Raw genomic sequence first — 16,285 nt, 5'->3', positions numbered from 1 at the left:
AGTAAAGTTAGCAGAGGTCATTTCAATAAAGAGCATTTCCTGAATCAAGCAGCACCTTAAGCCAGTAGTGACTCAGAGGACTCCACCAGCAAATGTGGGCAGCAGTATTTATAGACAGGACACAGAAGAGCCAGACAGACACAGTTTGATTGTTTACAAATGAGCACTTGACTTTTCTGGACATGGTGTGATGAGTTATTTGCCTTATAGGATCAGCTGGCAGCCCGTGATTGGCTGACAATTGGCTATTGTGATTGGTTGAGACTCAGCTTTTTGTTTATTCTTAAATTAGGTTGCAGTGTGTTATGCAGGAATTCAAAATGCACAGACAGTTTGGGCTATCTTAAATTTAATTTAACACACTGATCTTGGACTTACTAAATTACCCAGTCTATGGTATTTGTTCTAGCAGCAAGAATAGATGGATAACCTTGAAGAAATAAATTCAGAGACGTAATTTTTTTTTTATGGGGAGTACTGGGGATTGAATCCAGGGGTATACTACCTCTGAAATACATTCCCAGCCCTTTTCACTTTTATTTTGAAGAAGGGTCTTGCTAAGTTGCTGAGAGTCTTGCTACGATACTGAGGCTGTTCTCAAACCCGAGATCTTCTTGTCATACTGGAATTACAGGTGTGCACCACTGCACCTGGCTTGATATAATCTTTTAATACTTCTAGTAGTACGAATAAATATTGGTCTAGATATTGTCATAAATCTTGACATTCCGCAAACTCTCCTTAATTATTTTTACCATGGGGGGCAACACAACTAGGAATGACAAAACTGAATGAGTCTAGCTAGAGAATTCATGTTTTTTTTTTTTTTTACATTTTATTATTAACACTTGTTTATGCATTCCTCATGTAAAAATCCAGAGGCAATATAGTTTGGGATATAAAATAGATGTGTGTGGGGGAGGGGAAGAAGATAAAGAGAGATAGTCCCCTTCTATGCCATGTTAAGGAGTGTGAGCCAGCTGGGCATGGTGGTACGCACTTGTAATCCTAGTACCTGGGAGACTTACACAGAAGGATCCTGGGTTCATGGCCAGCTTCAGCAACTTAGTGAGACCCTGTTTCAAAGTAAAATAATCAAATAGGGCTTGGGGGTGTAGCTTGGAGGTAGAATGTTCCTGGTTCTATTCCCAATACCACACACACACACACACACACACACACACACACACACAAAATAAAGAAAACAAAGAAAGAAAACAGAAGTGAGACACACGTGGCTATACTTGGGAGGCTGAGACAGGAGAATCACAGTTTCAAGACCAGCCTCAGCAACTTAGTGAGACTCTCATCAGCATAGTGAGACCCTAGTGAGATTTGAATGTCTACAGATCACTCTGGTGTGTGTTTTGCTCCTTTAAATTTCCTTAGCATCTTAACATAATTTTCATTTTCATTCCAAGAGTTGAGCTTTCTTTATTTCATGTCTTAATTTTTTATTTTTCTGAGAACAACTAGCTTGAGAACAATTTTTTATCCATTTATTGAACAAATATTAAGTGCACATCACTGCTTCAAAGGATCTATGAAAATGACAAGTTTTTACAAAATAGGTAGACTAAGGGATGATGGTTTAGATTATAAAATAAAACATACGTAGATTTACAGATTTATGTAAAACTTCAGTTTCATTTTCAAACTTACTGGAGAAAAATTGATTGAAGGAATTTGTTTTCCATTTATTAAAGGGCCACTCTAAAAAATGAACATGGATGAATTTTTGCAACTGACTCAAACAACCTAGGAAAAAACCAAACCCAAACAAAAAGATTCCTACTTCTAGCTAAGCCAGTCAAACAACACTTGAAAAACAAGTCTGCAGATGTCCCTAATTATCAACCTGAAGGAATAGGCTATTATCTATGAGAGCCAAGATGTCCTATCTTTCAATACTAAGAAATGCTAATGCATCATATTTTAGGAGAATTCAAAGGGAATCTCTTAAGCAGAAAACAGCAATTTACAACCTATCTCTGACCCATTGTCTGCATTCTTCTAATCAAAAGGTGCCACACACAACTATAGGAGTTATTGCATAATACAAAATCAACCTTCCTCATGGCCTGTCTGGAATCAGATCTTTTGTTTGAAAGTTTTGAATGCAATTCTCCCAGTTTTTGAGAGTACAGAGGTGAAGCCATGCAAAATTTCACAAGGAAAACTCTCCAGATTATGATATATTTGCAGCAAACTGCCTTCCAAAGTAAGGGTGGAGTGGGGACTGTTCTTACCAGTCAGAAATTTTAAAGAAGTAGGATTTTATACACAGGTTAATATTGAAATGACTGTGGAACCTGGAAGGGAATTTTGTACACAAGAATTTTCCATAACTTGTTCAAGTTGAAGATACTTATACATTACTGAAAAACTATAAAATGAAGCTATAGGGGCATCGAAAATACAGTCCAGTGTATTTTGACTGTACAGTAAGGAGACTGTTTTCTTTTCCCCCAAGAGATTCAGTTACAAAGAATCCAAGATTTAAAATAAATGTCTTCCTTAGCCAGGAGCAGTGGAGTGAGACCAGCCAAGAGTGAATCATATGACCATCCACAAAGTTGCCAGTGCTTTTTTTTTTTTTTTTTTTTTCCATTTCATGTGCTTGTAGAAGGGAAAAATTGGAAAAGCAGACCCAATTGAAATGTTAATATTTTCACGGTCTGTAAATGGCAGTACGACAGCTGCTATATGTTGTATTAGGATTAGTTACAGGACTTCGGTTCTCATTCTTAAGCTTCTTTGTCCTGCTCATTAAAATGTACTGAACTACCCAGTACTACTTGGAGAACTTCTATGTAATTGGATAGTTTAACTTAATATTTTATTTCCTCATTGATTTTGATTAAAACCCTAATATTCACAAGGGAAGGTGTTTTGAATGAAAAGAATTTTAGGGCAAAAGCTTTTATGGATAGGCTTTAATTAAACTGGATTGTTTATTCTTCATTGCTTTAGTGTATTTTCTAAGGCACCTAAGGTCTCCCTTTAGTGTCTTTGTGCATTTTGCCTCGGCTCAAAGTTGGCAGCCATATCTCCAGGACTTAGTCAGCGTCTAATCCAGTAAAATGTTTACTGAGATTCTACTTTGTCTTTTCTCTCTGCTAAGTGCAGAGATGGTTTTGAAGAAATCAGACTTGGCTCATGTCCCCAAGAAGCTGGTCAAATGATAAGATTAGAAAGTGTGTCTATGGCATACCTAGTAACCACTGTTACTGGAATAAACTTAGTATAATGCCTAACATTTATTTATGTGCTCACAATGTGCCAGCGGCTTTGCAGGAATTATCTCCCATAAGCCAGTGACAGTCTGAGTATTATAACCTATCCTAATTTGCACCTGAGGAAAGGGAGTTTTAGGAGAGTTATGTAACTCAGCTAAGGTCAGTCAAAGGAACATGCATAGCTCTGACTGCATCTGCTCTGTATCTCTCGGGTTGCTGCCCAGAAGGATTCTTAAACAATCAAGTCCTGTCCCTAGACAGGCCTGGCTGGTCACATCTCATAAGCCCGGGGCAGGTTATCAGAACAGACTTTCTCAAGCCAGGGCCAGGTGAAGGGGGTAAGGGGCAGAGAAATGTTCAAATGAGAACTCTGTCCCACGGGTAGAGTACTTGCAGGTGGTCCGAGGGGTGCCCCTCTATCACACACAGGCCAGGCACTGACTTGGAGAATCTGCCAGTTCCGTGGGAGACCCTCCAGGGCCTGCGGGCAGGAAACCTGGGCCGAGCTCATCCTGGAGCTCAGGGAAGGCACACACCCGTGTTCCCTCCAAGCTAGAGGCTGAGCTAGGGCGCGGGCGCAGCGGGAGCCGGCCCCCGGGGGCCTCTGCCCGGTCTGCAGCTGGCGAGGGGGCGGCGACGCGGGAGGCCCCGAGGACGTCACGGACGCGGTCGAGCCTCCAGCCCGCCCCCCGCGCGCCTTCGCTGCTCGTCTCCCGCTGACGCCGCGGCGCCCCGGCAACCCGCGCTTGCACACCCGCGGGCGCGCTCCAGCCCGCCAACGGCCCCGAAGATGGCGGCTTGCAAGCTCCTCTCCTCCGGGCTCCGGCTCTGCGCCTCCGCCCGCAGCTCCGGGCGCGCCTGGTCCAAGGTAACCGGCGGGCGGAGAGGAAGGCCAGCGCGGGAAGGACGCGGGCGCCACCCGGGCGGTGCCGCGAGCTCGCCGCTGCCCATCCAGCCTCCCAGCCCGGAGCCCGCATCCGCGGGCAGCACCCGGGGCGCGGATGCCGGGCTGGCCTCGCCGCCGTCCGAGGGTCGTCTGTGCTCGGTGCAGCCGCCGCCTCCCCGACGGGGCGAGCCGAGGCCGGGCTTGCGCGCCCGGGGGCTGGCGAGGGCTGGGGGCGCCGCGCCCTTGGGGCTGGCCAGCGCCCCCGCCGCGCAGCCTCCGGGGCCCGGGAGGCTGCAGCCACGCGTGCAGGGCGCCTATTTGAGGAAGGGCGAGGGCTGCAGGGGCAGGCTTGCGCCGCACCTGGGGACCCTCTCCGGGCTTAGGCACCCCCGGAGGCCCAGGACCCGGGCCGGGTTAGCCGCGCTGGCCCCGGTTCACGGCCAAGTGGGCGGATGGTGGGCGCGGCGGGGGTGGAATGCCGCTCCCCATCCTGCTTTCCCTATATGGGTCTGCTGCACCGCAGCTGTGGAAAGGGGAACCCGGACTGGAGCGAGAGGTCGCCGGGGCGGTTAACCAGCCCAGTCGAGCCCGGAAACCTGTAGAGGTCTGGCCGCGGCTCGCGTGCTTTTCGCGGGCAAAGAAGCCCCCCCTGGGATCGGGGTTAGGACTTGACAATTTCAAGGCCCTCTGAAAACCCCCACCCTCTCAGCCTGCTCCCCACCGAGTGGTATGCACAGACACTCGCAGTGGATGGTTGGCTGGTTGAGTGTTTGCCCTCTATGCTGCCCCACCAGGAAGCCAAGTTCAGGTGGGATTCACATCTGGAGTCCTAAGAGCCTTGTCCTGGACCAGAACGCCAGGTCCAGCAGGGTGACTTTACCTTGGCCACCTCATTAACCTCAGGAGACTTTTCCTTGAATGAGAAAAGGAAATGTTTTCCTTGGTAACCTATTGAGTAATAGCTCGGAGCCTGAGAACGTGTGTATCTTGCACGTGGTGCGTGCCCACCATGCACAGTCCTGCCCTGCCCCGTTGCGGTCCCCTCTCCTGCATCCATTCTCAGAATGCCTAGGCTACAAATATGTGGGTGCTGCGGGAAGATCAGAACTGGATCATGCCGTTCCTCCCCGGAGGCATTTTGGTAGTTGCAAATAGCTTTGGGTATATAAAGCATTACAGAAAGGGAACTTGACCTTCAGTTCTATTGCTGCTGGTGCTGAAGCTGATGCAAAACCAGGGCACCGGGATACCCTTGGGCCAAGGTCGGCCACTTTCCCTCCTTCGGCAGATACTTGTTTAAATGGAATTTATTCACTTCTAGTCTTTCCCACTTTGATATGCTCATTAAAACATTTTAGATTGTTTCTGTCGTATCTCATTGAAAGTTCATGTCAGAGTTTAAGCTTTCACCTTTGAGGTGTTATTATGGTAGGGCCAACTCCTGTTTTCTAGAGTCACCCCCACCCCCACTCCCACCCGTGGCATTGAGTGCCTTTACTGCTTATTTAGCACCTAAGTCCTCACTTCCCGTTTCAGTTAAACTATAACACTTGTGTACTTGTTTAACTCTGGGACCATATTGAATTTCTTATTCTGTCTCCTTCACCGTTACACACTTCTGCAAAGGACAGATACTCAACACATGTTTAATACATGGATGACAGGTACCAGCAGGCCACTTAAATATTAACCTTGAGAATTTTTCTGCTAAGCATAACTAAAGGGTACAATGAGATAGTTTTTCTTTCTCTTTCCTTCTTTCTTCCTCTCTTTTCTTTTTTGTGTTTTTTCTTTGATTGATTGATTGATTGATTGATTGTGTGTGTGTGTGTGTGTGTGTGTGTGTGTGTGTGTTTGTGTGTTGCTGGGGATTGAACCCAGGGGCATTCAATTTCCAATCTATACTCCTATGCCCTAAGCTCTTTTTATTTTTTTGTTTTGAAACAGAGTCTTGCTAGGTTACTGCAAGTCTTGCTAAATACTGAGGTGGGTCTCCATCATGCGATTTCTCCTGTCTCAGCCTGCTAAGTAGAATGAGATCGTTCTTTAAAGTGTTTTTTAAAACCATTTTTTTTTTTCTGATGGACCAATGCATTGTCTCTGAAACTTGAGCTTGCATCAGAATTACCTGGAGGCTTTATAAAATACTTTTCTGTGCTTACCTCCAGAGTTTCACATGTATTAGGTCCTGGGTGGGCCCCTTAGTTTGCATTCAGTGAACATTTCCTTCTCTTGGCAGTGATGCCTTTGACTCCTGGCAAGACTGTAAGTATGTGTATCCACCCAGGAATCATGGCCTTTTCCCTCTTACATGGCTCTCTTCACTTCTTTGTGAATGAACTATCTTTTCTTCTCTGTTTAACATCAACTTTTCTGTTTCATGATTTATTTAGGCATAAGGTGACAAGGTTAATATCACCTGGGTGTAGAGTTTTTTAAATAAATAATATTTATTTATTTATTTATTTTTGGTGGTACTGGGGTTCCTGGAAGCCCTTCTACCTCCGTGCTATGCTCCTAGACCTATATTTTATACTTTTTTATTTGGAAACAGGGTCTCTTAAGCCAGTGCGGCTGGCTTTGAACCTGCGCGATTCTCCTGTCTCCGCCTCCCAAGCATGGGGATTACAAGCGTGCGCCACCACGCCCCGCTAATATTTATTTAAAAATAAACAATGTGCTTTTTATGTTTTTCTGAAGGATTATAAAAAAGAAGTACATTTTCATTATGTTCTGGAATATTAATGATAGGAAAAAAACTGTTTAGGTGAGAGAAATAAGGTATCAGTGGGTTAGGAAGTCAGTGGATGAAATTTAGGCTCAACAACAGAATAAAACTTCAGAGGTTAGGTTGAATTTGAAGAGGAGGGAGGTGGGGAGGGGAAAAAGCAGAACTGAGGAAGGAAACAGTTCAAATAATGCTATGTCCATAAATGAAGGTATCGCTAATCTCAGTGACATGTAGAGGAGGGACGAGGGGGAGTGGTGAAGGAGCTAGAAGAAAACACCCAGGGCTGTGTGCATGTGTGTTACCACTGAACTCCACTGTGATGGATAATTGCAGTGCACCAGGGAAAGTAAAAACAAATAAATAAATAATTCTAAAATAAAGAATTAGAAGAGGACCAAGGATCTGGGTGGGAAAGATGTTAAAGGAGAAATAGATTAGGCTAAAAGAAAAGCATACTCCAAGACTGTTGATTTTTTTTTTTTTTTTTTTTTTTTTTTTTTTTTTTTTTTTTTTTTTTGCAGTAGTGGGGATGGAAACCAGGGGCATTCTACCTCTGAGCTAATATCCCCAGTCCTATTTTCTTTTTTATTCTTTCTTTTTTTTGTGTGGTACTGGGGGTGGAATTCAGGGGCTTTTCTACCTCTGGACTATACTCCTACACCTATTTTAATACTTTATTTGGAAATAGGGTCTCACTAAGTTGCTGAGAGCCTCACTAAGTAGCTGAGGCTGGCTTTGAACCTGTGCGATCCTCCTGTCTCAGCCTCCCAAGCACTGGGATTACAAGCGTGCACCGCCATGTCTGGCTCCTTATTCTTTATTTTTGGAACAGGGTGTCACTGAGTTGCAAAGGACCTCACTAAGTAGCTGAGGCTGTCCGCGAACCCCGATCCTCCAATCTCCACCTCTGAGTGCTGGGATTATAAACCCGGCCTTTGTTTCTTTCCACTGCAGTATTCAATCATTATTTCCCTCCCTCAACTGTAATAGCAGAAATGAGTACTACTAATAAAAATGGAGTTTATGTGACTATAAAAGAAGGTCTGAGTAGAAAATATTATCCCAGGATAGACGTCAAAACTTACATTTCATTTCTCTTTATTCTTTTGGGTAGTCTCTGCAGAATGGAGAATTACTTATTTATTTTAGTAGCAGATGGTGCATAGGGTTTTTAAAAAAATCATTGTGTAAGTATATAGAATATATTAGAAGTTAGAGGTGAATTTAAAAGGAGCTTAAAGCTCCACTTTGAATTCAGTTATCTAAGCAAAAAGGGTAGGTGTTATCAGATGCATTCTTTTTCCAAGTTTCCTAATCTTAGAAGGCGTTGGCAGTGACTCATATATTCCTTGACTCCCAGAGACAGGGAGTGTGGGCAGAGAATGGGAGCAGGGAGCAAGCCAGTTAAGAGACCAAACCCCAAAGCTTCCTCTAAGGAGCTACTGTAAGATCCAGATCTCTGGGCTTCGGGCCTCAAAGATCCTCAGGAAGGCTACTGGCCAGATCTCCTGCTTCCTCTTTGCCCCAATACCTGTGTTCCTATCGCTTGCTTGGTAATTGCCAGGTGCTGAATCACATGCATGTAGTTCCAGTTATTGTAAACCAGACTGGACAACATAGTGAGACTCCATCTCAGAAGAAAAAAGAAAATAAAAGCTGGGTGCGGTGGTGCACACTTGTAATCCCAGCATTTGGGAGGCTGAGACAGGAGGATCATGGTTTGCGGCCAGCCTCAGCTATTAGGCCCTTTGCAACTCAGTGAGACCCTGTTTCAAAATAAAGAATAAAAAATAAGGCTGGGGTGTAGCTCAGAGGTAGAATGGCCCTGGGTTCCATCCCCAGTACTGGAAAAAAAAAAAAAAGACTAGGACCTGTTTTTGAAAATCCTTAACAAAGATCATATGAATTAACTTGCTGTGGTATAGACCATATTAAAATAAATTTTGTTTGTGTGTGTGCACCAGGCATAGTGGTACATGCCTATAATCCCAGCTATTCTGGTGGCTGAAGCAAGAAGTTTTCACGTTGGAGGGAGGCTAGTCTTGGCAATTTAGCAAGACCTTGTTTCAAAATTAAAAAAAAAAATTGTGTGTATGTAATCAGTGGTGTGTGTGTGTGTGTGTGTGTGTGTGTATGTATGCAGGGCAGAGCGGTGAGGTTAAAAATTTAAGGTATAATAAGTGACAAATTAATTGTATTGTCTTCCTGGGGAATGGAGAAAATGTGGTGTTTTCCAAAGGAAGCCAGTATCCCCTGGTATCTTCTATAGTCCTGGCACAGAGTGGTTTCATGATTTAATCCTCTATCCTTAGGAGATATTATCAACAAATACTATTAACTGAGTGAATAATGAAAAAAATCATGTGCTTATAAGTTCTTTACCTTGACCCCCTTTCATAGTCCCTGGAAACACACCACTCATTACTTTTAATTTTTGGTTACCTGTGTAAACTTACACTTTTTTTTTCTTTTCTTTTTAAAATTTTTGGTGCTGGGTATGAAACTCAAGGCCTCATATATCCAGGCAAGAGCTATGTCCCTAGCTCAGCTTACATCTTTTCCAAAACACATCTGAGAGGTTTTTGGGTGAGGAAGTGGGCAACCTGCTGGGTAATTTCTGTTTGTCATGAAAACATCAAATCTCAGCTGAAAAAAAAAAAGAATGGGATTCGGGACAAGTTTGTGGTTATGAGCTTTGGCTTCTGTGCCTCAATCTGCAGAGCCTCTCTGGGTGTGTGGAGATAAGCTTCTTCCATCTCACTGTATGGGACCCTGTTTCTATGTCAACAGAAATATAATTCAAGGTGACTTCACTTCCCAGATGTTTGGGGGCCAATTTTATTTATTTATTTATTTTGGTTTTCTTTCTCTTCCTGCCAAGGCCTGGACTGTTTACCCTTAGGTAGAGATCATGACAGAGAGTTGTACATGAAAAAGTAGGACATTCATAAAGATTTGTTGTGCATAAACAATGAAGAAGAGTTGGAATACAAGGAAGGCTTTCAGAAACACTGAAAGAAGCATGTTTTGATGGAAGGACCCTGGGATAGGAGGTCAAAGCTCTGGATCTGGTCTCGCTTTACCATAGTTTGGGATAAACTGCAAGCTCTTTCCCAGCTTAAGAAACTTCACCTGTAAAATGGGTTGGTTCAATCAGATATCTGTGTATTGTACACCTCCCCTCTTTACTGGAAGATATCCTTACCTTAATTTTGCAGTCCATCTATAGTTTGGTTATGCAGTCTATTAAACTTTTATTTCTAAGGTAAAAAATGTACGTGTATACGTGTTAGAGAGAAAGACAGCGAGTGAGAGAACGAGAGAGAAAGAGAGGTTTATTTTTTTTAGGGTTTGGGGATGGAACCCAGGAGCATTCGACCTCTGACCTATATCCCCTGCCCTATTTTTTATTCTTTATTTTGAAACAGGGTCTCACTAAGTTGTGGAGGGCTTCACCAAGTAGCTGAGGCTGTCCGCTAACCATAATCCTCAGGTCTCAGCCTCCTGAATGCTGGGATTACAAGCAGAGAGGTTTAAAATAGGAAAAAAAAAAATCCTTGCTGCTTGAAGACAGGAAAGAGAAGAAAACTCTCTCTGGCTCCAGCCGGTTCCTGTCTCTGCCTGCACTTAGGTCCCAGAGTTTAGGCAGTGTGCACCTTATACTGCCTTCCTCACCTGACCTTGACCGCAATGTACGGACAAAAGTCATGCGTATAACTTCGACCTTTTTATCTCTCATTTGACTTCTCTCAGTATAGTGCTCTTAAATAGCCTTTTGTGCTAATTGACACCTGTTATGAAAGTGGTTTTCAGAGGAAGGAAAGAGTGGTAGGTAGTCATTATGTTATGACTTTGACCTCAGGTTGTGTCTGTCTGGCAGAGTCTATTTGGAAGTGGTATGGGAGTGTGTTTACAACCAGGCTTGTTAAGGTGGCAGTATACCAGACTTCAGATATTATTCCTACCCTTCTTCTCTTCAGGTTGAAGAGAAGGAGAGGTAATGTTGAGTATGTGTGTTGGTTGCCATAGAGTCTGATTTCTTATCATATGTTCACATTGTGGGTGAAATATAAAGAGGAAAATAATCTATAATTAGTTGATCAAAACAAGTGCTCACTAGATGACTCATTAGTTACCTGTCTTACACTGTTTTCAATTACTATAACAAAATACCCCAAACTGGATACTTTATAAGAAAAAAAGTATATAGAGCTGATAGTGCTGGAGGCTAGAAGTCCAAGATTGGCAGGCTGCCATCTAGTGAGGGCCTTGTGCCCTGTCCTAACCTGGAGGGAAGGTAGAAGGGCAAGCTGGTGCAAGCAGAAGAGGCAGAGCTCAAAGGGCAGCCTCATTTTGTAACAACCCACTCTTGCAGTTACTAAATCAGTTTCAGAGAGTGAGAACTTATTCTTGTAAGAATCAGCCCATCTTCTGGAGAACAACATTAATCCCTTCACGAGTGCCCAAGCACCTCTGAAAGGTCCCACCACCTCTCAACTCTGTTGCATTGATAACCACATTTCAACATCAGTTTTGGTGGTGACCATCTCCAAACCCTAGCAGGACCAAATAGTTCATTGCACTAAGCATAGCCTACCTTTCTTTGGAGACAATTATTTGCTCCTTTTCTACAACGTCTACAATGTGGCCCCCTAGGGAGATGAGTTGTTTTGTGTGCTGTTCTTTTCTTTCTCTTTAGTAGACATTTTCTGGCACCTAAGATTGGATCAGGAGCTCAACTATATAGGTATTTATAGCACTGACACACTGTTGGATAAAACAGCACAGAACTTGGCACATGTAAACTCTCAGCAAATGTGTATTGACTAAAGGGAAGGTTAGGTTACTATCAGGAATTGATGATTGATAACTCCGTTGTTATAAACTTGAATCCCAGGAACGTGTTCTATGTATTTTGAATCCTTTTGGGCAGTCATGATGATATGGCTAGAGCTTTCCTCCTATGAAATAGAATAGATCACAAAAAGATTCTGATGATAATCTGTGAGTATAATTAGGTATATCTTCTTTTAATTATAAGCCACTTAAAGCCCCGTACTTTTAAAGAATAGCTAGTATCATAGAAACAGAGTAAAATGGTGGTTACTAGAGTTTGAAAGATGGGGGTTTTGGGAAGATGTTGGTCAAAGAACAAGAAATTTAGTTCAAGAGATATATTATACATCACGATCATGATAACTTTTGTTAACAACATTATGTCATGTACTTGAAAACTGCTAAAATAATAGATTTAAAGTGTTCTTACCACAACAGGATAAGTATATGATGTAATACATGTTAAATAGCTTGCTTCGGTCATTCCATAATATAGCCATATATCAAAACATGATGTACACCATACATACATATAATTTTTCATTGTCAACCAAAAATACAAAAAATAATACTGAAATTATTGTTATATATCTAAAAACATAATCATTTGCTACACTTGCAGGGTAAAGCCTTATTTCAAAATGTTTATTCACTTAAAAATGCTTGTTTAATTTTCAGGGAAGTGTTTGCTACTTTTCCATCAGCACCCGTCGCCACACTCAATTCTACACGGATCCTGTGGAGGCTGTAAAGGACATCCCTGATGGTGCCACTGTGCTGGTTGGTGGTGAGTAATGCGATCGTTTTCCTGTTATCATAATCATTTTATATTTTTAGTGAAGCAGGAAAATCACAGCGACAAACCCTTGTGGAATCTAAGTGCCAATTACTTTATTGTTTGGTTAGTCTTTATTCACTACTCATTGAACACTGTATTGTCTGTTACTTTATTACACTGTCCCATCCTGTAAGTTGGCAAGGTTTAACGCTTTATGTTTTAATTTTCCTTTCCTTTCATTCTCATTCTCCTCCCCGCCCTATTATTTGGAAAACTGAACCTTCAAAATAGATGTTGTATCACTACTTTGGAGCTTTGAGGAATTCCTAGATCCTTGGGAATTCTGTTTAACTTGAAACATTTGCATCCATCTTATTAGCCAATTCTTTTATTATTCTTTTATGAGATGAAGCTAGTATCAGCTTCAGTCTGCTGTTGAGATTTCCTACTTCTTGTTGCTTCTTTTCATGTGGCATGTCTAGAATCCCTGCCTAACATTTATTAAATTTGCTTTCCTGATTCTTTTTTTTGTTGTTGTTGTTCTGGGGATTAAAATCAGGGGCATTCCACCTCTTAGCTATACCCCCAGCCCTTTTTATTTTGAAATAGGGTATTTCGATTGCTGAGGCTGGACTTGAACCTGGGATCCTCCTATCTCAGTCTCCCAAATGCTATAATTACAGGTATGTGCTATCATAGCTAGCTGCTTCCTAATTATTATATATATGGGATCAAGGCTTATTTAAAGGCTCTTTGCCATTCATTTATCTAGGAAGTCACTGAATGTCCATTTTAATCCCAATAATATTTGAGGAATTATGGAAGATAGAAATGAAAGGTAATGGGGTAGGCTTTCAATTTTGTTAGATCTACTCAGGCATATAAAATAAGCAGTTCAAAAAGTAACTGAGCCAGGTGTGGTAGTGCAGGCTTGTAATCCCAGTACTTGGGAGGCTGAGACAGGAGGATCTGGGTTTGAGGCCAGCCTCAGCTACTTAGTGAGGCACTCTGCAATTTAGACCTTGTTTCAAAATAAATAATAAAAAATTGGGCTGGGAGTATAGCCCAGAAGTAGCCCTGGCTTCCATCCCCAGTAACACACACACACACACACACACACACACACACACACACACACACACAAGTAATGGTAGCCAGGCACTATGGAGCATTCCTGAAATCCCAGGGACCTGGGAGTTTGAAACAAGAGGATTTCAAGTTTGAGGCTGGCTTGGACAACTCATCAAAAAAAAATTTTTTTTTGGTGGTACTGGGGTTCCTGGAAACCCTTCTACTTCTGGGCTACACTCCCAGACCTATTTTTTTATATTTTTATTTGGAAACAGGGTCTCTTAAGCCAGCGCGGCTGACTTCGAGCCTGCGCGATCCTCCTGTCTCCTACTCCCAAAGCGCGGGGATTACAAGCGTGTGCCACCAAGCCCAGCTCAAAATTTTTTCTCAAAAAAAAAAGACTGGGATGTAGCTCAGTAATAGAATGCCCTTGTTCAGTCCCCATTACTAAAATAAAAAAAATACCGGTGTAAGGTTTAAATTACAAAATGGGGTAATAATAGGTATGTAGCATATAAACTTGTTACCCTTGGCTTCACACCTATGGTTCAAAGACTTGACAATGTTGTCTGGCGCTATAGAATGGTGCAAAACATTTGAATCCAGTTATTTGACCGTTTCTTGAGTTGTTGAGATATATTTATATATTTGACTTTGTAGATCAGATAATGTGCTTTGTACTTTTGTTTTCTTTTGTATTAAGAATAATACACATTTCCCTAATGATCATTACTTCTTCACAAATTATTTGCCTTTTGGGTTTATTGTAGGTTTTGGGCTATGTGGAATTCCAGAGAATCTTATAGGAGCTTTACTAAAGACTGGAGTAAAAGGACTGACTGCAGTCAGCAACAATGCAGGGTAAGTATCCATTTTTAAAATAACTGGTTTGAAAAATGGCAGTTCTTAGTGATATTTAAACAGAATTTATTAGTGAAATTGAATTTTCCTCTACGTATATGAGCAATACTTCTGTCTTGGAGAGTGTTCTCACTGTTGTGATCCATTAAACCTGACCACACACAACTTAGAGGAAGGTAGATTTATTTGCTCACAGTTTTTTGGAGATTTTTGAGTTTCAGTCCATGTTAGGCCTGGTCTGCAGAGCTCAGGGCATGGGAACAGAAAACAGAAAGAGGAAGAGAGCGAGACTCTGCTCTTACAGCAAGGAGGCTGGAAGCAAGGCGAAGGAACAGGGGGAGGACTAATCATATAATCTCCAAGGCCCCATCCCCTGGAACCCCGGATGAACCAGACCTCACCTTTACCATGGTAACCCACTCTCTATGAAAATGAGGGGGACATAATAAACCCAAACTATTACAATATACAAGCATCAGGAGATAGTAACTAACAAAGTCAGGAGTGGAGGTTACATTTTTTTTAAATGTTTTTGGTGCCATCCTTCAGAATCATAAGTAAAGGAGACTTGCTTTATTTTATATAAATATATAAGTTGAGATTTTATGTCTTAATCCACTATTTTGTTTTTCTAAGATGTAAGATATGTTGTCAAAGTAAGAATATATTCTCATTGACTCTTGTGCTTCAAATTTTAAACATGATCTTTTATGTTTTTTGTTATTATAGATCATTATAAAGCAAGATGGAAATCAATTTGAAATGTTTCAAGTTCTTTCTTTTGGTGATACCATTACTCCAGATGATTCTAAAGGAATATATCAATCATAAAATGTTGCTGGTCTTGATGGAAAGTGGAGGATACACAGCCAGCACTTAAGATAGTAGGATTGTATACCCAAAGGATTAACAAGAGGTCATCATTTCAATAAAATAATGCTTAGGTACAGGTAGCTGTTAGAAAGATATTTGCATACAAAATAGTGAGTAAATCAGTTATATTTCAACAACAGAAGACTTTAAGGATCTTTAAAGAAATTTCTAAAATAACTAAAAATGGCAGTTTGGCCTATTATAAGTGCAGTTGAGAACAAATAGCACAGATTACTTAGGAAACAAAACTGATGTTACATTTATGCTCATGTTCTTTTTTTTCTGAATTTGTTTAGACTAGGATTTCTTCTGAAAGGTTCTCTTTCCTCTCCCCTCCCTATCCAAAGTCTTCCATTTTTCAAGATTCACTCAAGTTACACAAGCTCAGCCAGGTGCGATGGTGCATACCTGTAATACTAGTACTTGGAGGTTGCGACAGAAGAATCCCAGGTTCCAGGCCAGCCTCCGCAACTTAGCAAGGCTCTGTTTCAGAATAAAAGCTAAAGCTATGTACAGTGGCTCATGCCTGTCATCACCTTACTTGAGAGACTGAGACAGGATGATTGCAGGTTTGAGACCAGCCTCAGCAACTTACTGAGACTTTCAGCAACCTGAAAGAGACCCTGTTTCAAAACAAAAAATAAATTCGACTAGAGGTATAGCTCAGAGATAGAATACCCCTGGGTTCGGTCTCCAGTACCAAAAAAAAAAAAAAAAAAAAAAAAAAAAAAAAAAAAAAAAAAAAGATCTAGGGGTGTAGCTCAGGAGTAGAAAAAAAGTTACACATCTTCAAAGTAGTCTTATCCAATTATAGAACTTTTCTAGTTTTCACTCCTGTTCCCCTTTCCAATTCCTTTAGAGACTTTTAGCCTTCCAAAGTGTGTGTGTGTGTGTGTGTGTGTGTGTGTGTATTTTGTAGTACTGGGGATGGAACCCAGGGCATTCTACCTTCGAGCTGCACCCTAGCCCTATTTTTTATTCTATATTTTAAAACAGGGTCTTACTGACTT

General features: G+C 41.8%; 1 protein-coding gene across 1 annotated transcript in view; it reads left to right on the top strand.

Annotated features, from left to right (window-relative positions):
* Positions 1-4,029: 4,029 nt before the first annotated feature.
* Positions 4,030-16,285, top strand: part of OXCT1 (3-oxoacid CoA-transferase 1) — a gene marked incomplete at both ends in the record, with an annotated part of 153,483 nt that continues 141,227 nt past the window's right edge. The window contains 3 exons of the mRNA XM_080715878.1: positions 4,030-4,107; positions 12,371-12,479; positions 14,312-14,402. Coding sequence (XP_080572004.1) covers positions 4,030-4,107; positions 12,371-12,479; positions 14,312-14,402 — 278 coding nt within the window. The remainder of the gene's footprint in view (positions 4,108-12,370; positions 12,480-14,311; positions 14,403-16,285) is intronic.

The sequence above is a fragment of the Muscardinus avellanarius genome (assembly GCF_963383645.1).
Source record: "Muscardinus avellanarius genome assembly, chromosome: 1".
Classification (NCBI taxonomy): Eukaryota; Metazoa; Chordata; class Mammalia; order Rodentia; family Gliridae; genus Muscardinus; species Muscardinus avellanarius.
The sequence above is the reverse complement of the archived record's forward strand: the minus strand, read 5'-3'. Positions and strand labels throughout refer to the sequence as shown.